Source organism: Eucalyptus grandis, chromosome 6, assembly GCF_016545825.1.
Source record: "Eucalyptus grandis isolate ANBG69807.140 chromosome 6, ASM1654582v1, whole genome shotgun sequence".
Classification (NCBI taxonomy): Eukaryota; Viridiplantae; Streptophyta; class Magnoliopsida; order Myrtales; family Myrtaceae; genus Eucalyptus; species Eucalyptus grandis.
Genome location: NC_052617.1, coordinates 9,427,417 through 9,453,285, shown reverse-complemented (window position 1 = coordinate 9,453,285; position 25,869 = coordinate 9,427,417). Strand labels below are relative to the sequence as shown.

Below are 25,869 nucleotides of genomic sequence, written 5' to 3'. Positions count from 1 at the left end.
GCCATAGACGAGAGGTATCCACACTCCCCTTCCTAGCCACCAACGCTTCGCCATGCAAATCTAAGGTGTACAAGCCATCCCGAAGTTGTCCTTCACCAATCATCCTTTTGGTATTGCGATCCTGGAACAACACATTCTATGGAGTAAAAATGACATTACAATTCCATTGTTTAGTACATTTACTCACAGATATTAATTTAGAAGATAATCTCGGAACCAATAAACCCTCAGTTTTTTTCGAAAGCACATTCAATTGCCCAACACCTTGGGTTGGCACTTGCACTCCGTTAGCTACTTTGATCGGTGGATATAAAGAGCTAGAAGCAGTATTAGATAGAATATATGGGGAACTACACATATGGTCTGTGGCACCAGAATCAACAATAAATCGATTTCTAGACTCAATTGAAAGTGCACTAATATTACTAGAAGTCTTGGCCAAATTTACAGATTCAATGCCAGAGGGACCCGAACCATGTGTTTGAAGTAGTTGCTGAACCTACAATGCTAGAGACTCCAACTTGGATTGGAAGTCTATGGAATTCCCTTGAATTGCTATCTTAGTGTCTGGACCTTTGTCCTTATTTGGACGCAGCTAAGGATGTAGAATCCAACATCGTTCCTTGGAATGCCCATCTCGATCGTAATGATCGCAATGGAAACGAAGGGGCTTCTTTCCTTTCCCTTTGACAAATCGAGTACCACCATCACTTTGCCTAGCATTGGAACTAACAACGTTTGCAGAATGTTCAATTGAGCCTGTTGATGGTGCCGCAATCGAGTCAGAATGCATGACTCTCCTCCTTGTTTCTTCACTTTGTATTATGGAGCAAACGGTATTAAAGGACGGTAACTGCGACCTCATAAGAATGTCACGTTTGGTGTCTTCAAACTCCGGCCTTAGGCCTGCCAAGAGATAAAAAATTCTATCTTGTTCTTCCCTTTGCACATAGTCACGCACATTCTGGGTTGTAGGTCTGTATTGACGGAGTTCATCCCACTGTTTTTTTTTTTTATGTCCCCTAGATGTTCTGTGAATGATTGATTTACACATTGCCTAGAGGTAGCAAGACCTTGTTGAAGCTCAAAGATTCGAGATGCATTATTGGCTTGACCATACATCTCGGACAACAAATCCCACAATGTTTTGGCCGAATCTGAGTAAGCAAAAATCTCATAGGTTTTAGGCTCCATTGAGTTGAAGATCCAAGTCATAACGCTATGATCGCTTGCTTGCCATTCTTCAAAATTTGGATGACTTTCATCGGGGGCTTTAGTTTGCCCAGTAATATGTCCAAGCCTTGATCGGTCTCCAAGCGCAATGGTCACTGCTCGTGACCATGAGAGAATTCCTTCCATTCAGCAAAATAGATGTAAGACGTTGGCTGTTTCCCTCATGCACCACAGCCTTCGCTGATTCTAATTCAGAGCTCGCACCTTTGTTGGGAAGTTTTCCAGATTCTAATTCTGAAATTGTCATGATGCTCATCCAAAAAACGACACAAAGAGGACGAGGCAAGTTCTTCAAATAATCAGGGTCATAACCCGCTCTAATACCATGTAGAAAAACAAAAAATCACACAAAGACACAAAGGTTACGAGGTTCGACAATGTGCCTATGTCCTCGGACAAAGCTTTCATTCTCTTTTTTGTTATTTTTGTTGTGTTGAGCATCTGCCATTGTTTTTTTTTTTTTTTTTTTGGTGCTGGAGAAACCGGCTTGCAGCCGACAACTGCACCGTAAACCCCTAGGTGACACTTAAGTAGGAGAATCCACCACCCCTGAGTCACACTTGATACACCTAGCGTCTTCCCTGGGTTTTGAACCATTCACCTCTTCGTTGAGGATCAGTAGAGTCTTAGCCAGTGGAGCCACCGCGGCCGGTGGTGAGCATCTGCCATTGTTCAACCATGTGTACAAAAAAAAAAAAAAAAAAGGTTGCTACAACTAAGGAAACAAGCAACCAGAATAAAATCAGAAAAAAGAAGAGATCCCAGAATTATAGGAATACAATATTAACAAATCTCCTTTCTCAAGCCAACACTTTACATCTTAACAATTCCTAAATGGAACCTCACAATTGAAATTTCACATAACTTTGAATTTATAGCTTAACTCCAAAAAATCCTCCTATTAAATGAACAAAGGGCTTGAGTCTTTATCAAGCGCTACGAAACGGAGTTAATCCGGCTTATCAGGATGTCCGGGATGTGAAAGTGTGAATTTTTTCCAATCTTTTCTTCCTTTTCTCTTCCTCTGGTTTCAGCGTAGGAACCTCTCCCTATCTGTCCTTTTTGTTCTCTTATTCTTCACATCACATCCCCTTCTTTTTATTTCTCTTTTGGGTCCCTGAGGCGGTTGAAGCTCAAGGCCATATTGGGATGGGCCCATTTATTATACTATTGACAGCCGTTTCCAAACACATGTTTCTTCATTGACCACGGGGGATTGAAGAAGAAAACAAACTCTCTCTGCAGTTTCTCGACGAGCCTGACGATGACTCGATTCCCTGCAGAATGTCTTCCACCACTACACCCTCTTTGAGCTGAAGTATTACCAAGTGCTTGAATTCTTCCCCGGCCATTCTAACCATGATTACAATTTGTCTCTGTAGTGCTAATTCATGTACCTATTTCGGATATAATCATATCAGCTTTCAACACTCCCACCTGATCTGTATGCTGTCAGAGTCTGACCCATTTCAATACCCTTTTGTTGGCTGTTTCCAGACAGAAGTTCCTCCATTATTGGAAAGCATCTTGGCAATCTTCTTCTTCATTTCCCTTTCCAAAATATATGACATGTCAATCACTGTTGACGTGTAGATGAAGAAGCCACTTACTGAATCTGCGTGACCTTGGTGGCCACTGCTGATGTGAAAAGCATTCAAGAGGTTAATGTATTGGAAGGTGCGATTATAGATCCCAGTGAGGAGCTTCTTGTTCAAGCGCCCAAAAAAAAATGTTTGGATGCCTTCTCTATCAGTTATGATTCCACATGCACCGGTCCCTGCGGCTATCCTCTAGAACTTTGTCCGAGGGCCACCTCCTTATCACCAATTAATTCATCACACGAAAGATTTTTTTTTCTTTGCTGGATTTTGTGTAAAGAGATAGAATGGTTATTCGAACCTTGATCGTCTCTTTCCTTCTATAATGCCTTTTTGGATGCCTATTGTTACGCTTTTCTTCGTGTCCTTCAATAAGATGGACTTTCAGCTGTACATGGATCTTGCGTCATCACTTATATATGAGATATCTTAACCAGAGGTACGCTCTCTCAAGTTATGTAAATTTTGATATGTCGAGCGATTTGTCCTGAGGCTGGATTCCATAGTTCCACGATGAACTGCATAGAAGATATATGCTCTAACTATTAATGCTTGGAGCTGGAATTCATAGAAATTTGTTAAAATATGTCAATATCAGATGAGAATCACTTAATACGGTTTATAGCAGAAGTGACTACATATCGGGGCCTGTTAAGTTATTAGGCAGAACCTAATCGCAATAATTTAGGGATCACTAATTTCAATGCAGGGATTAAAAGCATGTCTATCTCTATGGGTCTAACGCTGTATAAGAACTACTTTTTTCCTTTTGACTGAAAACATTAGGGGGAGAACCCTACCAAGATCGGGGAATCATTCAAGATGGCAACATGGACAGTCAACGATGGACGGCTCTGTCCTTCGCACTTTCCTCCTTCTAGAAGAGAAGGTACAGATCTTACCTTGGCTTTTGGCAATAGCTGAGCTTGCTCTATTCAGCCTGTTGACGAAACCACAGCCCGTTACAGATTGGTTATGTTGAATTACGCTCTCTCATTCTTCCTTTTTATTGTGAATCGGAAACATTAGATTTGAATGAGGCTCAGCATAGGACTGGAAAGACATAATTGGACAGCTGACGATTTATCTTGCTTTGATCATTGCAAAAGATTGTTGCATTTAGAGTCATGACTTTATTCTCGCTGGCACAAATTTGGTGGACAGTTAGCTGGCACAAATTTGGTGGACAGTTAATGAGTTCAAGTCGTTTACGATGTGGTATCTTACAAGTGGTCAGGCAAAAATCCGAACTCACAACAAAATTCTTAATCACAACTGAGCTTTGATATTCTGCCTCTACAAATTGCCCCTTTTCAACAAATTGCCCTTTTTCAAGTGTGCTATTGTATTTTTTGTCGCAAACATTACAAATTATTTGGGAGGTTTATAATATTGATAAGCCGTATAGAAAGTCTGAGTCATGGTAAGCAGCAGAAGCCACACAGCTGCAGCAGCCGAGATGAAGGACCACGGAGTGTTGAAGTATGTGTGCATGAACCCAGCCCATCGGACATGCCAATGATTCTGATAAATCTCATTCACTTCCTCAAAGACCTTGGACAAATAGTTCCTGTGAATATCAAACACCACATCTTTCCCAACGTTATTGAAGAAACGGGCAACTTCCTCGTCCGTCCCAAAATAATTCTCGATGATCTTGTGGTCGCCTAGGAACCCAGCATCAGCAGGCGTATTGATGAGACACCCCATAAGAGTAGCATAGGTTGTGAAGTACTTGGAGGAATGGCAATAGCACTGCTCAAAAGCAACGAAATTGAGGAACAAAGAGCTCCAGAAATCGTCAATTGTCAAGACTGGAATCTCGAGGACGCCATTTCTGAATTTGACGTCCAAGATGCTGTAAGTTTTCCTCAGCTTGAACTTGACTCCAGCTTGATCAAGCTTCTTCGCACTTTGAATCAGGTGAAGGAATTTGCCTGGCCTCCTTGGTTCCTCCTGGCAATCGGGTATAAAGCTCAAGCGGAACAAATCAAGCAAATGCTTGCCTTCTTTATCGTAGTACTTCTCCAACACGTGCACCGGTCTCTGCACCATGTAGTTGAAGAACCCCAAGGCAAGCTTGGCCAAGGAGGGGCCATCATTTCCGGATCCAACAGACAGATCAAATAACTTCTGCAGCACAAAGTAAGGAATTTGGTTCTCGAGCCGGAGGAGATCCCTCATTAAGAAAGGCAAAACCCAAGCCATAGTAAATAAAGGGCCGTCGGGATGAACCGGGGCTATCCTTGCAACTTTGCAGAACAGCTCGATGATGAAGCAGCCATCGAGCACCATCATCTCGATAAGGTCCGGGCCACTGAATTTCAAGGTCTCTGAATAGCACTTCCGGATCTCCTCCTCCATCGGAGCTACTGCCTCAAGGAAGTCCTTGAGCACAACTCTCCTGCTCTCTGCCCGCAATAGGAGATCGCCTAGGAATCGCCATTTGTGCTCCTGGATCATCTGGAAGCCCTCCCCATGGTGGAAGGGACCGATGGAGACGATATGTGGCCGGTACGCCTTTTCATTGATCTCCGATAGGCTATGAGGGACTCGGAAGATGCAGCAAGAATCTATTCCTGCCCCTGGGTTCAAGATCTTTGGCAATTCCTGCATTTTCCCTTCCATTTTCGATAAGAAACTCATGTCGATATGGACGACATGGTGAACGGAGCTTCCATTCTCTGCGGTGTGGTCACCGGAGGAGTTTGATTCTCTGGACATCTGTGCTTAATTGCCAAAAACTATACGCTGCTCCGGGATAGATTCAAAGCAAAAAAGTTCTATCTTTCAGAGGAGGAAGCTTTGGCTTCTCTTTTGTTCCCACCCATGAAACAACGGACCATACCACACGGAAGAGACGATACACCGGCTTCCCAGAAATTATCTTATAAAAAGACTCGATCCTTTGTCTTTTTCTTGAGCAGTCAATTAGGGAGACGGAGACGAAGACTTAGGTTGCTGGACTCGATCAAGAGCACGAACGCTTGTTTTCTTGGTTGGCGGTGAGCGAGCGATCTTAAACGAGCGGTACGCGGCAAGGAAATGGGGCCAACATGTTTGTTGATAATGGCATTGCTGGATTCCTCGCAGCTTCTTTTTCGCAGGTCACAGCTCGGACAGGTTTCTGAAAACTATTTGCACATAGACTGGTCGCACCAAGTCAGCTTTTTGAATCTCCCTTTCTTTTCCTTACAAATTCGCACGAAGTCGCCTAGTGCTTGATGTAGGTCATCATTATATCGAGCCCGTTTCAACGAACTTTCCGCTGAACATCGTTTGAAGCCTGATTACTACACACGAGGGTCAGATGTTGCGACGGCAGATCTTGATGGCCGCAAATCATGTCATCAGAAAATGACCGCCGTGATTTTAAGATTAAGCATTGTTTCCTAGAGCGAACCAGGCCCTTCGCAACCTTCGCGAATTGCATCGTAACAAACTTGATTCATCTTAGTGCATGGAGTTTCAACGAGGTTGTACTGGAGTGGTGTTGCGCAGATGCGTGGGTTATCAGGAAGGAGAATTTAAGAGACGCAAAATGGGGATTGATGAGTTCATTTGGAATTAGGCGTATTACACTATTTTTTGTTATTTCTCTTTTTATTTTTATTTTTCGTTGGGTCAAAGTCTTTGTCCAGGTCATTGACATAAATTTGGCATCTCCTATAGTAACTTTGTTAATAATATAAAGTTATTTCTGAAAGTACTGTAAAGCGACCAGTCAAAAGACACTCGCTCGAGAAAATATTGTTATCAAAAGTTTGGACAGCTGGTAAAGAATTTCTAAATTTTACTGGTACAGAGCGTACTGGCTTTTCTCCCTAGCAGACCGGCGGAATCGTGGGACCGGTTCATCTGGTCGCACTCGTGGTCATGGAGAAACAGAGAGATGCAAGGCTAATAATTTTATGCTGCTGCATTTTACATGGGCTGATTATTCAACACAAGTGGTCAAGAACCACTCTGAACTTTCGATTGCATAACACCCAACAGAGTCCGCAAGATTTGCAGCACAAATTTCAATTGCAAGATGCAACACAAACTTCATCTATTGGATCAATTGAAAGTAGTGACTCTGCTGGGGGCAAGAAATAGCTTAAGAATGAGCAGGATTCGCCACTCGAAAGACTTGACAGCATCTACTCCCAAAACCGGCTTTTCCTTCCTTGCAGATTGCCCCCCTCACACCTTCTCTGGACTTGATTATCACCGAGTGCTTGAAATCTCCCATAACCATTCAAATTTTGATTGCAATGTGTCTCTGAAGCACGAATTCATACACCAATTTCAGGCATAATCACGTTAGCTTTCGACTCTCCTATTTGTCCCCTGTCAGAGTCTCACCATTTCAATACCCTCTTGTTGGCCATTGCTAGGCACAAGTTTCTCCATTTTCGGGAAGCATCTTGGCAATCCTCTTCTTCATTTGCCTTTCCAGTTACATGACATGTTAATGATTGTTGACTTGTAGATGTAGAAGCCACTCACTGAATCTGTTTGACCTTGGTGGCTGTTGGAGAAATCTTTCCAGAATATTTTGAAGCTGACAAAACATTTCTATCAGTCTAAGTCTGGATATCGATAGTTAAAGTCTCAAGACTTTATAGTCTCAAGACTTTGTAATCTCAAGACTCAAGACTCAAGACTCAAGATTATTCTCACCGACGCCTTTCTAATCCAAAGAGCGAAGGATATCCGGCCGAAGTATATGGTTGGGGATTCGATCCAATCCTCCGGAAAAGATCCCTTGGTTGGATAATCACTTCGGATTTTTTTGATTCTTATCTAAGAACAATAGAAGATCCGATGGTCGACGAAACATTCTTGGAATGTTCTATTCTTGGAAACCAAAATCCCGATTGTATGGGCGAACAGATTGATGGGCTATCATCGATTCCTTAAATAGCTCGGATGATCTTCTTAATTGATTCCGTCCAACGGGTAGATTGGAGGAATTCATTTGGTAAGTGCCAACGGCTATGATGGCATAAAGGAGTATAAAAGGAAGACGTTCTAGTTGTTTTAAGTGTGTGATTGATAGAAAAATTCCAGTAGTCCAAGAACCTTGATTGTTAGTCAATACGATTCGAGCGAAATTGTACACACAGAGTGTTTATACTTGGTGATACCTTGAGCGAGTGTAGTAGATCATCTACATCGAGAAATCAAGGAAGATCAACACCGTAACATCTCTTTGTTCATAGTGGAATCCAGCCAATCGGCTGTCGGTGCAAAAGAAAGAGGGACGTAGGCTTGAATCAAGCCGAACCACTATAAATCTCGTGTTTAATTCTCTCTTTCCTTTACTCAGTCTTATGATTGATTTTTTATCTGTTTAAGTATTGTGCAATCTTCAAGAAACTTTATAAACCTATTCACCCCCCTCTAGGTACTCGTACTAGCATTATCAATTGGTATCAGAGCTCGTGTTCTCACTTTATTTGAAGTGTTTTACTTCAGAGTAAAAGATCCATGGCTAGTATGCTAGCACCAGGCTGGTGGAAGGGCAAAGCAATACCAGACCACCCTACTTTGATGGAAAGGATTACAACATCTGGAAAAACAAGATGAAAGCTTTTCTACGATCAAAGGATCCTCCGGAATGGGATGTGGTGGAAAGAGGAATTACTCCTACCGCTGCATCGCATCCGAAAGAGGGAAAGAAACTATTGAAACCAGCGGAATGTCTCAAGAAGAGATAAACAAGAGACAAGCACTTGATGCAAAAGCAATTTACTCTTTATATTGTGCTTTATCACCAACCGAATATAACAGAATATCTTCTTGTGATACAGCAAAAGAAGTCTGGGACAGATTACATATCACTTATGAAGGGACAGACCGAGTGAAGGAGACCAGAATTAACATTCTCCTTGGTCAATATGAAGCCTTCAAAATGAAACAAGGAGAATCTATAACCGACATGTTTAGCCGTTTCTGAGATATTGTCAATGGTCTTGAGAATCAAGGACAGAAAATTTCTGATCCTATGAAGGTGAACAAGCTAAGCTTGTGGACTCTCCAAGGATTGGAATCATATAAAGACTTCAATAAGAGAGACGCAAAGAATTATGCCATTATCGTAGACGAGCTGATTGGAACTCTTCATCTTATGAAGTGGAACGAATTAATGAAGACGAAGATCCAAGAGGTAAGAAATCCATTGCATTAAAATCTAACGATGATTCCGATGATACGGACTCAAGAAGATCCGGACGATGAGGAGCTTGCTCTTATGATTAGAAGGTTCGAAAGCTGAATAGAAAAGGGAGAAGGTTCAACTCAAGGAAACAAAGTTTTCAGAAACAGCAAACCAAGTTTGTTGATAATGAGGAACCAAACAAAGATGTAGTTTGTTTCGAATGTAAGAAAAGGGACACATCGACCAAATTGTCCTCTCCCCGAAGAAGAAAAGAGGAAAAGCTGAAAAGTCTCGTAAAGCTCTCAAAGCCGAAACTTGGAGCGATCTGAGTGTGAAGAAAGTGATGAGGAATATGCCAACCTTTGTCTAATGGCACAATCGGACTCAGATTCCGGATCGACTCGACAAGTGAATTTGAGGTAAGTGATTATAAAATCCTGTCAAAGTCTCTAAATACATTGATGAACTATGTTTTAGTCTTAAAACTTCTCTAAAAAGGATTTCCGAACTTAAAAAAGAAAACTCAGTCTTAAAACAAAAGGAAAATATTTTAGAAGAAAAAGTGAAAAGTTTAGACTTGAATGTTTCTACTCTTAAAAACTGACTTATCAAATATTTCAAAGAAATTTTCAATAGGGTCTGAAAACTTGAAAAAGTTCTTTCAGTCCAAAGACCTTACTTTAACAAGTCCGGTTTGGGTATGACAGCGAAAACAATTCCTTTGATTGATTTTCCAAAAGTAAAAGAAAGAATTAAGAAAAGACCGTCAAAAGAGGCTTACAAAAATCATTTCAAGAAAGTCTTTGTAAAGTCTGTAGGTCGAAGTGCTCTAAGATGTTCAAAGTGTAACAGTCAGGATCATTTTGAAAAAGAGTGTTCTATGGTTTGGAAGCCTGTCAAGAAAGTATGGCCTAGTAATGCTTATTCTACTAACGTGAAAGGACCCAAGAAAATTTGGATACCAAAGAAAGCTTGAGACTCTCTTTTGAATGCGGGTCTCTCAAAAAGAAAATTAAGTGGTATCTTGACAAATGATGTTCAAGACACATGACAGAGACTCAAAATGCTTCATAAAGCTTGTTCAAGTGAATGGTGGAAAAGTTTCATTTGGAGGAAACAGCAAAGGAAGCATTGTGGGATTTGGAACTCGTGAAAATTGGAAATCTCACAATAAGCAATGTCTCTCTAGTGGAAGGACTCAACTACAATCTTCTAAGTATTAGCCAATTGTGTGATACTGGTTTCAAGATCTCCTTTCAAGAAGGCATATGTTTTGGAATTAGCAAAGACTCAACTCGTCTTTCATGGGTCGAAGGCATGGAAATATCTACCTCCTTGATGTAAAACCAAATGAAGCACAATGTCTAATCTCAATTCAAGATGAAGCAGTCTTATGGCACAGAAAGCTTGGCCATGTCAACATGAAACAATTAGCCAAAATCTCATCAAAGAAGCTTGTTCGAGGTCTACCTAAATTGCCATACCAAAAGTTTGATTCATGCACTCCATGCATTCTGGGAAAGCAAGTAAGAAATTCATTTAAGCAAATAAACCATGTCTCTACTAATCATGTACTACGCTTGCTTCATATGGATCTCTTCGGACCAACCGAGAACCCGAGCATTGGAGGTAAGAAATATTGCCTAGTAATTGTGGATGATTACTCCCGCTTTACTTGGGTATACTTTCTTACAAGTAAGTCAGAAACCTTTTTGTATTTTGAAAAATTTGCCAAAAAGGTTCAAAATGAAAAAGGATGTGCAATCTCAAGCATAAGAACAAATCATGGAAGTGAATTTGAAAATCAAGATTTTACGAAATTTTGTGATAAATCTGGTTTTAATCATATGTTTTCCTCTCCATATACTCTAGAGCAAAATGGAGTTGTGGAAAGAAAGAATAGATCTCTTCAAGAAATGGCTAGAACACTTTTAATTGAAAGCAAAATTTCTTCACGATTTTGGGCTGAAGTCGTGTTTCAACAAAGATGCTATATTATAAATAGAGTCTTTTTAAGACCTATTTTAGAGAAAACCCCCTATGAATTGTTCAAAGGAAAAAAGCCTATTGTTTCATACTTTCATGTGTTTGGTTGCAAATGCTTTATGTTGAAAAATGCAAATGATCGAGTTGGTAAGTTTGAAGAAAGATCGAGATGAAGGCATCTTCCTTGGATATTCTACATCAAGCAAAGCCTACGAGTCTATAACAAGAAAAGCCGGTCGGTGGAGGAATCAACGAATGTTAAATTCCAAGACTCAATGCAAGATGAATCCAGGCCCCCGACTCGGTATGAAGAGGTGAACCTACTCCTGCACCTTCCAATGCTTACAACTCAAGAAGCATCTCGGTCTCGAAGTCCAACATCAAGAAGCACATGAAGATTCAAACCAAGAAAGAGATCATCAACCGGGCGGAACAAGAATCGGAAGCATAAATCCAGTCATCCTAAAGATCTCATTATTGGCGAAATCAATGAAGGAATCCGCACCGCATCAAAAAGGCATGAAGAATCTAGTGCTTTGTGATTCTCATTTCTGAAATTGAACCAAAAAGCATAGAAGAAGCTTTATCTGATGAAAGCTGGATCGAAGCTATGCAAGAAGAACTCAGACAATTCAACATCAATGATGTCTGGGAATTGACATCTAAACCAAAAGGTAAAACCGTTATTGGAACCAAATGGGTATTCAGGAACAAGATGAATGAAGAAGGAAAAGTCGTACGAAACAAAGCAAGACTCGTGGCCAAAGGATATACGCAAGAAGAAGGAATAGACTATGATGAGACTTACGCTCCAAAGCAAGGTTAGAAGCTATTCGTCTATTACTTGCGTTTGCTTGTTATAAAAATTTCAGGTTATTCCAAATGGACGTCAAAAGTGCATTCCTAAATGGATTCATCCATGAGGAAGTTTATGTGGAACAACCACCGGGTTTGAAGACCCAAAGAAGCCGGACTCGCCTTCGGGAAAAAGGCCTTGTATGGTTTAAAGCAAGCACCTCGAGCTTGGTACGACCAGACTAAGTAAGTTCTTATTACGTAAATGGTTTTGTCAAAGGTAAAGTAGATACTACTTTGTTTATCAAAAAGGAAAGCAAAAGCTTTTTACTTGTTCAAATATATGTGGACGATATTATTTTTGGATCACCTAATGAAAGTCTATGCAAGAAATTTTCTAAGTCTATGCGGGATGAGTTTGAAATGAGTATGATGGGAGAGTTAACATTCTTTCTTGGACTTCAAGTGAAACAAATGAAGGAAGGAACTTTTATCCATCAAGAAAAATATGCGAATGATCTTGTCAAAAGGTTTGGATTGGAAAAGTGTAAAAAGACCGACATACCAATGTCATGTTCTCGAAGATAGACAAGGATGAAGAAGGGAAGAAAGTAGATCAAAAGCATGTACAGAGCATGATCGGTTCACTTCTTTATCTTACGCTTCTAGACCTGATATTTTGTTGAGTGTTTGTATTTGTGCTAGGTTTCAATCAAATCCTAGAGAATCCCATCTCATCTTTGTAAAACGTGTTATCAAATATGTTGCCTCATCTTCAAGCATCGGTCTCTGGTATCCCAAGAAGGAGACTTTAATCTTCTAGGATACTCGGATGCAGATTTGGCCGGTTGCGTAATCGATAGAAAAAGCACCTCCGAACTTGTCAACTACTTGGAAACAGAATCTGTCTTGGTTTTCGAGGAAGCAAAGCACCGTAGCTCTTTCAACGACGTAAGCGAGTATGTAGCTCTTGGAAGCTCGCTGTTCGCAAATTCTATGGATAAAACAACAGCTACAAGACTTTGGGATTGAAGACTCATGCACGTAAATCAGATGTGACAACACCCGGTCACGATTAATCTCACCAAAAATCCAATCCTTCATTCAAGAGCAAAGCATATTGAGATTCGACATCACTTCATTAGAGATCATATTCAAAATGGAGAAATCTCGATTCAATTTGTTGATTCAAAGAGTCAACTAGCGGATATATTCACAAAGCCTTTGGAGAAAAATCAATTCGACTTTATCCGTTCAAGACTCAACATTTTGAAGCCTGAAGAAGTTAAAGTCTAGAGACTCACCAACTCTAAGACTCTAATCTTTCAGACTTTAAATCCTCAGACTCAGACATTCGTGGCTATAGACTGTAAGTTGTATTTCATCTAAAATGTACTAATTTTCATTTAGTTATATTAACTCGAAAAGGTACGATCTTTCGTTTAATAATTTTGGCAGTTATTGATTTTGAAAAGAAGTGATTGTTCACTTTCTTTGCACCGATTGAACTTCCTTTTTCAAAATTGAGTTATATATATACAGTTTTTCTTTTCCCCAATCTTCAAAACCCTAAAAGGCACTCTCCTCCCGATACTGTTTTACTGCTTATTCGTCGTCGAGAAAGTGGTCATTTTTCTTGGGAAAGCAAGTGAAGGAATCTTCCAAACGACAAAGAAAGATGTCTTCTTCGAGGAAATCATCAAGAATCGCAAGCAGGGGACCACAAAGAATAGAGAAGGGACCGACTCATTTCGATCTCACTGAGGAAGAAGACTTAACAAGTCAGCGACAAAGTCCGATTCGCTCTCATCCACGTCATTCATCGCCTCCGCCCCACAAGGTGCAAGTCATAACTGGAAGAAGAGATAATCGAGGATGCCGACCCAAAGAAGAGTTCAAAAGCCCTCCTTTTTGTATAAACTTTATCGTGCGTTGAAAAGCACGGGTACTCCATTGAATTATATAGATGACTTCCTTAAGGACAAAAATTATGGGAATGAGTATCTTTTTCTGAAGAAAATGGAGGAATGGGGAATTGCCCCGAAAGGAAAAGCAGAGGAAGCACTTGCGAACATTCCAAGTGATCCTCGTATGCCAGGACAAAATTTAATTGAAGGGAACGATGATGACAGAATGTTCCTTGAATTTCAACCGAAAATGGGAGTGGCAGCAAAGGTGAAAGGAAATCGGATGGATTTGTTCAAATCCAAGGATCAAGAAAAAGTGTATTCCAGTGCTGTTGAAAAGAGGGGTGATAAACCCTAGAAGTGTCGATTTTGACTTCCCGGACGCCATCAACATAAACTTAAGAGAAAAGTTGAATTTGTTTCAACTTGAGAATTTTTGCTCGACTCTACGGACGGGTATGCTCATTTGACTCGCTTATTTCTATTCAAATCTTAGCTTTCGGATGCGAATAGAATATCATTTAGTGTTCGAGACAAAGTCTACGTGGTAGATGTGAATATGTTGGCTGATATAGTTGGAGTTGAACGAGGACGCTATCTACCAATCAAAGTCTCACCTGCTCGCACTACTCTGGAACTGGTCAAAGATAGGGACGCAGAGAAGAAAGTTACCTATTCCAGGATGAATGCCATCAACATTGTGCTTCATAAGATTGTGACCAACTGTCTTAGACCAAAGTCTACGTCAAAGACTTCTGTGTCTCTTTCTGAAGCAAAGTTGATGTATGCGATCAACACAGGACGGAAGTTCTCTCTCCCGCACACTATTCTCTTCCATATGTACAGAGCAATGTCGAAAGACAAAGGACAATTGCCTTATCCTGGTCTGGTGACCAAGATCTTCAGACACATGAATATTGAACCACCTCAAACTCTTTGTGTTCAACCGTGTGATAAGATGGTGGTAGGTTTGAAGATGTTAACGAAGATGCGTCTGCAAGAACTTTCCAAGGCAATGGAGAAATTCAAAGTGAAATCTCCTATTCAGTCTGCTTCAAAGAGAAAAGGAAAGGAGGTCGTTGGAGCCTCATCGAAAAAGAAGAGAAGAACTCTCATCCTGGAGGATGAAGATGAAGAGGATGAAGATCCTACGATCCATGCACCGATAAGAACCGGACGTTCGTGTCTCAAATGAGAGAATTTCAGAAGAACCAGAGAGAAGAAGAAGAACAGAGAGAGAAGGAGAAGGAAGTCAAGAAGAGAAAGAAAAGTCTCTCGCTGAATCTGGAGAGAAGGGAAATCGAGCATGATCATCACTCTTCCCCTTTGGATGTCCTAGAGACAGGGGGAGTTGGCGAGCAAGAAAGGTCTACACCTCATGCCGCATAGATAGTGAAGGTCCAAGACAATCTCCAGCAGACCCGGAAGACTTTCGAGCTTCTCAATTGCCCGAAGAAGGTGATACATCGACACCAAATCTGCAAGACTATACGAAGTGCCATCATCTGAAAAAGCTCATGCCAAGCGCAGACGACAATTCCCGCAGATTTTCATCGAATCATGGATATTCTTCTCGAAATGCGTGGCCAAATATATGCTCGAATGTGAAATTCAAGCAATGAAGAATGCTGGACAAGCATCTTCGATCGCTGAGGACAAGATGAAAGACCTCGCTCCGCAAATTCAAGCCAATGCCAAAGGAGAGGAGGTAGCTCATCTAAGGGAGGACTTGAAGAGGCTGGAAGGCGTAGTCCGACCAATGGGAGAATTCCGATCGTGCGCATTCCCAAGCGACATGACTCCTTTCTCACCCTCTTTTTAATGATGACAAAAAGGGGGAGAACCAATTTGAACAAACATCATTTTAAAACTTTATTTGACTTTTGTGTTTATTTTTGAGTATGACTTGAGAACTTGAGTGTTAGACTCGAATTGGTCATGGATTTTGATGCTTGACTGGTTGCATTTATATCAAGTATTGTTATATGGTATTACTCATGAAAGACTAACCAATTTGCTGTGGATGCAGAGTCTGGTTGTTTATTAATCTTTATGAGTTAGCCATATTGCTTGAGAAATGTTTTTGCAGGTCAAGGTTGTTCAAATCTACAAGAAAGTTTTGTCACCATCAAAAAGGGGGAGATTGTTGGAGAAATCTTTCCGTAATATTTTGAAGCCGACAAAACATTTCTATCGCCTAAGTCCGGATATCGATAGTTAAAGTCTCAAGACTTTATAGTCTCAAGACTTTGTAATCTCAAGACTCAAGACTCAAGACTCAAGATTATTCTCACCGACGCCTTTCTAATCCAAGAGCGAAGGATATCCGGCCGAAGTATATGGTTGGGGATTCGATCCAATCCTCTCGAAAAGATCCCTTGGTTGGATAATCACTTCGGATTTTTTTGATTCTTATCTAAGAACAATAGAAGATCCGATGGTCGACGAAACATTCTTGGAATGTTCTATTCTTGGAAACCAAAATCCCGATTGTATGGGCGAACATGATTGATGGGCTATCATCGATTCCTTAAATAGCTCGGATGATCTTCTTAATTGATTCCGTCCAACGGGTAGATTGGAGGAATTCCTTTGGTAAGTGCCAACGGCTATGATGGCATAAAGGAGTATAAAAGGAAGACGTTCTAGTTGTTTTAAGTGTGTGATTGATAGAAAAATTCCGAGTCCGAAGAACCTTGATTGTTAGTCAATACGCTTCGAGCGAAATTGTACACACAGAGTGTTTATACTTGGTGATACCTTGAGCGAGTGTAGTAGATCATCTACATCGAGAAATCAAGGAAGATCAACACCGTAACATCTCTTTGTTCATAGTGGAATCCAGCCAATCGGCTGTCGGTGCGAAGAGTGGACGTAGGCTTGAATCAAGCCGAACCACTATAAACCTCGTGTTTAATTCTCTCTTTCCTTTACTCGTCTTACGATTGATTTTTTATCTGTTTAAGTATTGTGCAATCTTCAAGAAACTTTATAAACCTATTCACCCCCCTCTAGGTACTCGTACTAGCATTATCAGTGGCAACTGCCAACGTAAAAAGTTGCTCTGCTGTTGTGAAGAGAATCTATATATTAACGTGTTGGAATGTAAGATTATAGAAATCCCAGTGGGCAATTTCTTGTTCAAGCACAAAGTACAATGTTTGATTTCTTCTCTATTGGAACCTTGTGCGTCTTTTTACTTCTATACCTAGTTGAATGCCAATTGTTATGCTTTCTTCATGTCCATCCCTGTAATGTGCTTTCCGCTGTGAATGGATCTTGCATCATCACCTATAATTAGGAATCTTATTTACAGGTACGCTCTCATGAGTTATGTGAATTTGATATGTCGAGCAATTCGTCCTAAGGCTAAATTCTATAATTTCCCGGTGAAGATATATGCTCTAACTATTAATGCTTGGAGCTAGAATTCATAACAACTCGTTGAGATATGTCAATATCAGATGAGAATCCCTTAATATGGTTATAGGTGAAGTGACTACATGTTGAGGCCTATTTAATTATTAGGCAGAACCAAATTTTCAATGATTTAGGGATTAGTAATTTCAATGCAGGTATTAAAAGCATGTCTGTCTCCATGGGTCTAACGCTGCATAAGAACTACTTTACATTAGGGGGAGAACTCTACCACGATTGGGAAATCATTCAAGATGACAACATGGTCAGTCAACGATGGACGGCTCTGTTCTTCGCACTTTCCTCCTACTAGAAGAGAAGGTACAGATTTTACCTGGGCTTTTGGCAATAGCTGGGCTCGCTCTATTCAGCCTGTTGATGAAACAGCCCACTACAGATTGGTTATGTTGAATTTCGCTCTCTTATCGTGCGTTTGTTCGTGTTTCTATTCAAAAAGTGTTTCAGGGAACAGAAATAGAAAAAAACTATTTCTGTTTCGGAGAACAATTTTTGACTAGAAAAACGCGTTAGATAAACTTGTTCCGAAAGTTAAAAAACAATAGAAACATGTTTGGTAAATTTGTGTTCTTTTTTTTTTTAATTTTTTAATATTTTTATTTTTATTTTCTTCTTTTCTTCTTTTGGCCGGTCGCCGGCCTTGGCCATGACCGACGAGGGCCGACGGCCTCGCCCAACCACGGCGAGGCTCGTCGACCCCGGCCAGGCCGAGCCTCGCCAGATCTGGGCAAGCCCGAGCTCGCCCAGCCAAGGCGAGGCTGAGCCTCACTAGGGGCCGGCAACGCTCGGCCTCGCCCGAGGCTGGCGACGCTTAGCCTCAACGGCGTCACCGACCCTCGATGGCCGATCGCTAGCCATGGCCAAGGCCACGACCAGCCAAAGAAAAAATAAGAAGAAAAAAAAGAGAAGAAAAGAAATGAGAGAGAAAATCTGTTCTTAAAAATTGTTCCAGAAACAAGAAACAAGTTTTTTTGTTTCTTTGTTTCTCTTCTTTTTGTTCCCAAGAACAAAAACAGATTTGGAACAAAAACGCAAACAAACGCGTTTCTGTTCTTTTTTTGTTCCCGGAAACAATAAAACAGAATTTTTGTTCATAAAAAAAAAAAAAAAGAACATAAACAAGCACGCCCTTATTCTCCCTTGTTCTTGTGAATCGGAAACAATAGATTTGAATGGGGCTTAGCATAGGACTGGAATGACACGATTGGAGAGTTGACGATTTATCTTGCTTTGATCAGTGACAAAACATTGTTGCAATTAGAGCCACGGCTTTATTCTCGTTGACACAAATTCGGTGGACAGCTAATGAGTTCGAGTCGTTTACGTTGTGGTATCTTACAAGTGGTCAGACATAAATCCAAACTCACAACAAAATTCATAATCACAACTGAGTCTTGATATTCTGTATCTACAAATTGCCCTTTTTCAAGTGTGGTATTGCATTTTGTGTCGCAAACATTACAAATTATTTGGGAGGATCGGCAGGTCTATAACTTTGATAAACCGCATAGGAAGTCTGAGTCATGGTAAGCAGCAGAAGCAACAGAGCTGCAGCAGCCGACATGAAGGACCATGGAGTGTTGAAGTATGTGTGCATGAACTCAGCCCATTGGACATGCCAATAATTCCGACAACTCTCATTCACTTCCTCAAAGACCTTGGACAAATAGCTCCTTTTGACATCAAACGCCACATCTTTCCTGACATTATTGAAGAAAAGGGCAACTTCCTCGTCCGTCCCAATATAATTCTCGATAATCTTGTGGTAGCCTAGGAACCCAGCATCAGCAGGCGTTTTGATGAGACACCCCATGAGATTAGCATAGGTTGTGAAGTGCTTGGAAGAAAGGCAATAGCACTGCTCAAAAGCAACAAAATTGAGGAACAAAGAGCTCCAGAAGTCGTCGATTGTCAAGAGTGGAATCTCAAGGACGCCATTTCTGAATTTGACGTCCAAGATGCTGTGAGTCTTCCGTGGCTTGAACTTGACTCCAGCTTGATTGAGCTCCTTCGCGCTTCGAATCAGGTGGAGGGATCTGCTTGGCCTCCTTTGTTTCTCCTGGCAATCGGGGATATAGCTCAAGTGGAACAAATCAAGCAAATGCTTGCCTTCTTTATCGTAGCAGTTCTCCAACACATGCACCGGTCTCTGCACCAGGCAGTTGAAGAACCACAAGGCAAGCTTGGCCAAGGAGGGACCATCATTTCCAGATCCAACAGACAGATCAAATAACTTCTGCAGCACAAAGTAAGGAATTTGATTCTCGAGCCGGAGGAGATCTCTCATTAAGGCAGGCAAAACCCAAGCCATAGTAAATAAAGGGTCGTGGGGATCAGCTGGGACTATGCTCGCGATAGTTAATAAAGGGTCGCGGGGATCAGGTAGGACCATCCTCGCAACTTTCCAGAACAGCTCGATGACGAAGCAGCCATCGAGCACCATCATCCGAATAAGGTCCCGGCCATCGAATTCCAAGGTCTCCGAATAGCTCTTCCGGATCTCCTCCTCCATCGGAGCTACTGCCTCAAAGAAGTCCTTGAGCACAACTCTCTTGCTTTCCGTCCGCAATAGGAGATGGCGTAGGTACCGCCATTTGTGCTCCTGGATCATCTGGAGTTGCGTCTTCCCATGGTGGAAGGGACCGATGGAGACGATATAAGGATGGTAGGCCTTTTTATTGATCTCCGATAGGCTCTGAGGGACTCGGAAGATGCAGCAAGAATCTCTTCCTGCCCCCGTGGTCAAGAGCCTCGGCAATTCCTGCATACTCCCTTCCACTTCCGACAAGAAACTTTGGTCGATATGGACGACATGGTGAACGGAGCTCTCTGTGGTGTGGTCGCCACGGGAGTTTGATTCTCCGGACATCTGTGCTTAATTGCCAAAAACTATATGCTGCTCTGGGGTAGATTCAAAGCAAAAAAAGTTCTATCTTTCAGAGGAGGAAGCTTTGGCTTCTCTTTTGTTCCCACCCATGAAAGAACAGACCATACCACACAGAAGAGAATACACCAACTGCCCGGAAATTATAGTATAAAGAGACTCGATCCTTTGTCTTTTTCTTGGGCAGTCAATTAGAGAGACGAAGACTTGGGTTGCTAGACTGGTTCAAGATCGCGATAAGCTTGTTTTCTTTGTTGACTAGGTAAGCGAGCGATCTTCGTCGAACGGTCCGCGGCGGGGAAATGGGGCCAACATGTTTGTTGATAATGGCATTGCTGGATTCCTCGCAGCCTCTGTTTTCGCAGGGCACAGCTCGGACAGGTTGCTGAAAATCGATTATCGAGCTCCCTTGGCACGTAGACTCGTTGCACCAAGTCAGCTTTTTTAAAGTCTCCCTTTTCTTTTCCTCTCAAATTCACACGAAGTCGCCTAGTGCTCGATGTGGGTCATCATTATTTCGAGCCCGTTTCATCGAACTTTCCGCTGGACATCGTTCGAAGCCTGATTTCTACACCCAAGATGTCGCGAAGGCAGATCTTGATGGCCGCGAATCATGTCATGACAAAACGACCGTCGTGATTTTAAAATTAATCTTTGTTTCCTAGAGCGAACCAGGCCATCCATTGCGAATCGCATTGTAATGAGCTCGATTCGTCTTAGCACATGTAGTTTCGGCGAGGTTGCACTAGCGTTGCGGAGATGCGTGGGATTTTAGGAAGGAGAGTTTAAGAGATGCAAAAAGTGGAGAGTGATGAGTTCATTTCGAATTAGGCATATTACACTAGTTTTTTGTTATTTCACTTTTTATTTTTATTTTTATTTTTCTTGTGGGTAGTAGGGTCAAAGTCTTTATCCAGGTCATCCACATAAATTTTTGTCGATAATATGAAGTTATATCTACGAGTCTTGGTGAAGCTACCAGTCAAAAAACACTCGTTGAAGGGGAACTTGTAATCAAAAGTTAGGACAGCTGGAGAAAATTTCCTAAATTTTATCGGTACAGTAAGCGTACTGGCTTTTCTCCTTAGCAGACCTGCAAAATCGTGGGACCGATTCATCTGGTCGCCCTCGTAGTCATGGAGAAACGGAGAGATGCAGGGCTAATCATTTTATGCTGCTGCATTTACATGGGCTAATTATTCAGCACACAAGTGGTCAAGAACCAATTTGAACTTTCGAGTACATGACACCCAGCAGAGTCCGCAAGACTTGCGGCTCAAGTTTCAATTGCAAGATGCAACACAAGCTTCATCTATTGCATAAATAGACCCTGAAAAACTCCCCAAAAATGGCTAACCCAGGCTTGTGCTAATTATGCGGAGGGTAAAAATATGCATAGACAGCAAAGAAGGACTGAACCATGGTGAGTATCAGAAGTATGAGTGCCGCCATGGCCGACATGAAGGACCAGGGGGTGTTGAAGTACGTGTGCTTGAAGCCAGCCCATCGGACGTGCCAACCATTCTGGTAGTACCGGTTCACGCACTCGAAGACCTCAGACATATAGCTGTTTTCGATGTCGAATGCCACGTCTTTCCCAATGATACTGAAGAAGCGAGCCACTTCCTCGTCTCCCCCGAGGTAGTTCTCCAAGATCTTGCGGTCGCTGAGGAACCCGGCGTCGGCAGGTGTGTTCATGAGGCGTCCCATGAAAGTAGCATAGGTCGTGATGTGCTTCGTGCAGTGGTGGTAGCACTGCTCAAACGCAACGAAGTTGAGTAAGAGAGAACTGAGGAAGTCGTCTAGTTTCAGGATCGGGATTTCTAGGGTGCCGCTGATGTTCCTGAATTTGATGTCCAAGAAGCTCGAAGAATTCCTCGGCTTGAATTTGACCCCGGCCATGTCGAGCTTCTTCGCTGGCTGATTCAGGCAGAGGAACTTTCTTGGCCTACTCAATTTTTGTCGAGCCTCTGGGATATAGCTCAATCGGAAAAGGTCGAGCAAATGCTTCCCTTCCTTGCTGTAGTACCTCCCTAGAACATCTATCTCCCTGTCGTCCATGCGGTTGAAGAATTTCATTGCGACCTCAGCCAAAGAGCAACTGCTGATTTTGCTTGATCTTATGGCCAATTCAAATATGCACTTGAGGACGGAAAACGGGATTTGGTTCTCAAGCGCCAGGAGATCACGTGTCAGGAAAGGCAGCATCCACGGTATGCTCAATATCGGGTCGTCAGTATGCAGGTTAACCAACCTCACGGCTCTGCAGAAGAGCTCAACAATGAAGCTACCGTCGAGTATCATCATTTGAATGAGGTCTTGGCTACTGATGACCAAGGTTTCAGAGTAGCTCTCGCGGATCTGATTTTCCATCGGTGCAATGGCCTTAACCAACTCCACGTACCCGATGCCACTTTCCTCTATCCTGGTGAGGAGCGAATGGAGGAATTGACCCTTGTGCTCCTCGATCATGCTGAACTCCTCTTCGCCATGGTGATACGGGCCAATAGAGAGTATGCGGGGCTGATAGGCTTTCTTATTGATCTCGGCCAGACTGCGAGGAACTCTGAAGATGCAACAAGAGTTCCTGCCCGCGGATCGGTTCAACTGTCTTGGCATCTCCTCGGTCTTCCTCTTCAATTTCAATAGTAGATTGCTGATGTCGACGGCATGGTGCGGCTGACTTCCTCTCTGGGCACTCTGGTTAATGTGGTGATTTGATTCTCTCGACATCGAGGGTTTGAGAATTTGATGTTTTGGTAGGCTCTAATGTGCAGGCTCTTGGATGAGGCTTTGGACCTCACTTTGCCTCTGATTATATAGACGAATTGGAGGATATGTGAACCCCACAAAATTATTGGTCTTTCGGGTTCCTGGCAATTTCTTTAGGATTGCAAAGGCCACTCGTGACCATTGTCCTGGAACTGAACAGTGAACTTCACTCGTCCCTTTTTTTAATCAGGCCGGGAAAGACTGATGCCTAGTCAACTTCATTTAATCTTTTTTTTCCCTCCCATCTTGCGATGGGCCCAAAAGAAGAAACAAACGCAGATGCTTAACCCTTTCGGTCATTCTTCCTATACATTTCAATGAAGTTTCTGTCTGCTATAGATTAGTCCTCTTTGGTTGATAAATCCAAGACCAGATATCACACCAGCATGATGCCATTATCTAATTACTTAATGCCCTCATTTCATCTTATTGCAATTGCATCACCGGTCGAGAATAGAGTATTCTGTTTGATTCAGCTTTAGACAAATATCATTGGGAAAATGCAAATACTTTTGGGTTAAATAGGTTTTTCAAAATGTAAATAGTGTTTGATAAATTGTAATTTTAAAGTGTATTACGAAACAACTTTGGCTTAAATGCCATTTAGTAAAAATTACATTTTACAAAGGACTTTTGTTAATATTTTTATAAAAAAAAAATTAAAATATTTTTTTATCTAGCCATCGGCAGCGATTTGGCCACCATTCTTGCTAGAAATTGACTTCTAGAAGAGATATAAATTTTTCTATTTTTATTTTTAGATGAATTTCTAAGCAAAAATACCTATTTGATAACAACAAAATTCTACTCTAAAAATAGAAATTTATTTAATAATAACACAAAATTTCTTCATTTCGAATGGTAGCGATAGTGGCTACCAGTGGACGGCGATGGTGGCGGGTGATCGCGGTAGGCGACCGATGACTAGTGACTAGCGGCCGCAGTGGCTAGCGACTAGCGGACGGCGGACAACAATGTGGCAACAACTACCGGCGACCGACAGACGGCGATGGTGATGACGAGCGACCAATGGACGGTGGTTGGTGGCAACAGATGGACAACCTGTTCATAGCAAGGACGAATGATGAGAAGAATTTTTATTTCATTTCTATTTTGGAAATACAAAAGTAAAAAAAAAAAAAATTTACTTCTGATTTCTATTCCAAAATTATTTTTGGAACAAAAATCTATTTCAAAAATAGAAAAATGGAATAATTTTATCAAACGGATTTTTATTTCGAAAACAAGTGTAGAAAAGAAAAATTATTTCTGGAACAGAAATTGTAATTTGTCATGCACCCCCTAAACAGTCTCACCTAGGTCTCGCAAACCTAGGCGACTACCGCCTAGGTCACTTGGTGTAGGCAACCCCTTGGCCGACGATCATTAGCCTTCGTTCGTTTATCCTAAGAAGATGAACAGTACCTATGAACAGTAACAGGACTTGCATTTCGAAAATGCAATTTTCCAAAAGACCTCTGAAGCTACTTTAGGCTAAAGGCCCTAAGAGCCATTTGAAAATGTAATTACATCTTGCCAAAGTTTTCCAAAAAATTGAACTAAATACGTTTGCATTTAGCCAAACCCTCTTAGAGCCAAAAGCTGCTTCCAAATGTTGAGCCAAATAGGGCCTATGTATAGAATCTTTTTTGTCTAATTATCTCTTTAGACATGACAAATGAAGAGCAAGTCTAAGATCCTTTCTGAGATATGAAACCTACAATTTTTATTAGGACGTTAATAGCTCGATCACCAGTCGAATGAAAATCACAGAACATCTTACAGTAAAAATTGAAGGGGAAACTTGAAATTAACATGCAAATAGAATCAAAGGTTGTATTTGTCCTTTGGTGTTTGGTGGAACCATTCCGTATAATCACTAACGTATTTGATGAATATAATTAATGACTAAACCTAGACCATTCATAATGGGTTTACCACATCTTGTGTTATTATTTTATTGGTGACAGAAGGCAATTGTGATTCGGACTCTTTGCAACGAGAATAAGTTAACCAAAAGCTGACAAAAACAGAAGGCTTTTTGACATTGTCCCCCCAAGAAACATGTGCCGTGGTCAGGTGTGCTATTAAATATTGATAATCTTTGGATAAGTCCATCTTCCCATCTTTCTCCTGATTAATCAGTAAACACAGATTAGTGCTTAACCAAATGGAGAGAAAAATGAGCACCACAACACAGAAGCCTAGTATTCTGATGTTGCCATGGTTAGCTCATGCCTCGTGGACACATCTCTCCTTTCCTGGAGCTAGCCAAGAAGCTCTCACACAGGGACTTCCACGTATACTTCTGCTCCACACCCATCAATCTAAAGCCTCTCCGGGCACTCTGGTTAATGCGGTGATTTGATTCTCTCGACATCGAGGGTTTGAGAATTTGATGTTTTGGTAGGCTCTAATGTGCAGGCTCTTGGATGAGGCTTTAGACCTCACTTTGCTTCTAATTATATAGAAGAATTAGAGAATATGTGAACCCCACAAAATTATTGGTCTTTCGGGTTCCTGGCAATTTCTTTAGAATTGCAAAGGCCACTCGGGACCATTGTCCTGAACTGAGCAGTGAACTTCACTCTGTTGAATCAGGGCGGCGAAGACTGATGCCTAGTCAACTTCATTTAATCTTTTTTCCGTCCATCTTGTGATGGGACCAAAAGAAGAAAGAAACGCAGATGCCTAACCCTCTCGGTCATTCTTCCTATACATTTCAACGAAGTTTCTGTCTGCTTTAGATTAGTCCACTGTGGTTTATAAATCCGAGACCAGATGTCACATCAGCATAATGCTATCATTTTATTGCTTAATGCACTCATTTCAACCGATTGCAGCTGTATCACTGGTCGAGAATAGTGTATCTACCAAACCATTTTTGTCTAAATATTTCAATGAAGTTTCTGTCTGCTTTAGACTAGTCCGCAGTGTTTGATAAATCCAAGACCAGATAGCACATCAGCATGATGCTATTACTTTATTACTTAATGCACTCATTTCATCTGATTGCAATTGTATAGACACTGGTCGAGAATGGAGTATGTACCAAACCATTTTTGTCTAAGTCATTTAATAAATGAAACTTTCATGAATAACTAATTAATTTCC

General features: G+C 41.4%; 3 protein-coding genes across 3 annotated transcripts; all 3 read right to left on the bottom strand.

The window, feature by feature from the left end:
* Positions 1-4,202: 4,202 nt before the first annotated feature.
* LOC104434010 (UPF0481 protein At3g47200) lies at positions 4,203-5,555 on the bottom strand. Its single transcript, XM_010046949.3, has one exon. It carries the CDS (start codon positions 5,553-5,555, stop codon positions 4,203-4,205), a length of 1,353 nt encoding a protein of 450 aa, XP_010045251.1.
* Positions 5,556-18,347: 12,792 nt separating this feature from the next.
* Positions 18,348-20,280, bottom strand: LOC104435730 (UPF0481 protein At3g47200). Its single transcript, XM_010048428.3, has one exon. The coding sequence runs from the start codon at positions 19,966-19,968 to the stop codon at positions 18,565-18,567; it is 1,404 nt and encodes a 467-aa protein (XP_010046730.1). The 5' UTR covers positions 19,969-20,280; the 3' UTR covers positions 18,348-18,564.
* Positions 20,281-21,120: 840 nt separating this feature from the next.
* LOC104435728 (UPF0481 protein At3g47200) lies at positions 21,121-22,812 on the bottom strand. The gene has a single exon (XM_010048427.2). The coding sequence runs from the start codon at positions 22,714-22,716 to the stop codon at positions 21,352-21,354; it is 1,365 nt and encodes a 454-aa protein (XP_010046729.1). The 5' UTR covers positions 22,717-22,812; the 3' UTR covers positions 21,121-21,351.
* Positions 22,813-25,869: the final 3,057 nt, after the last annotated feature.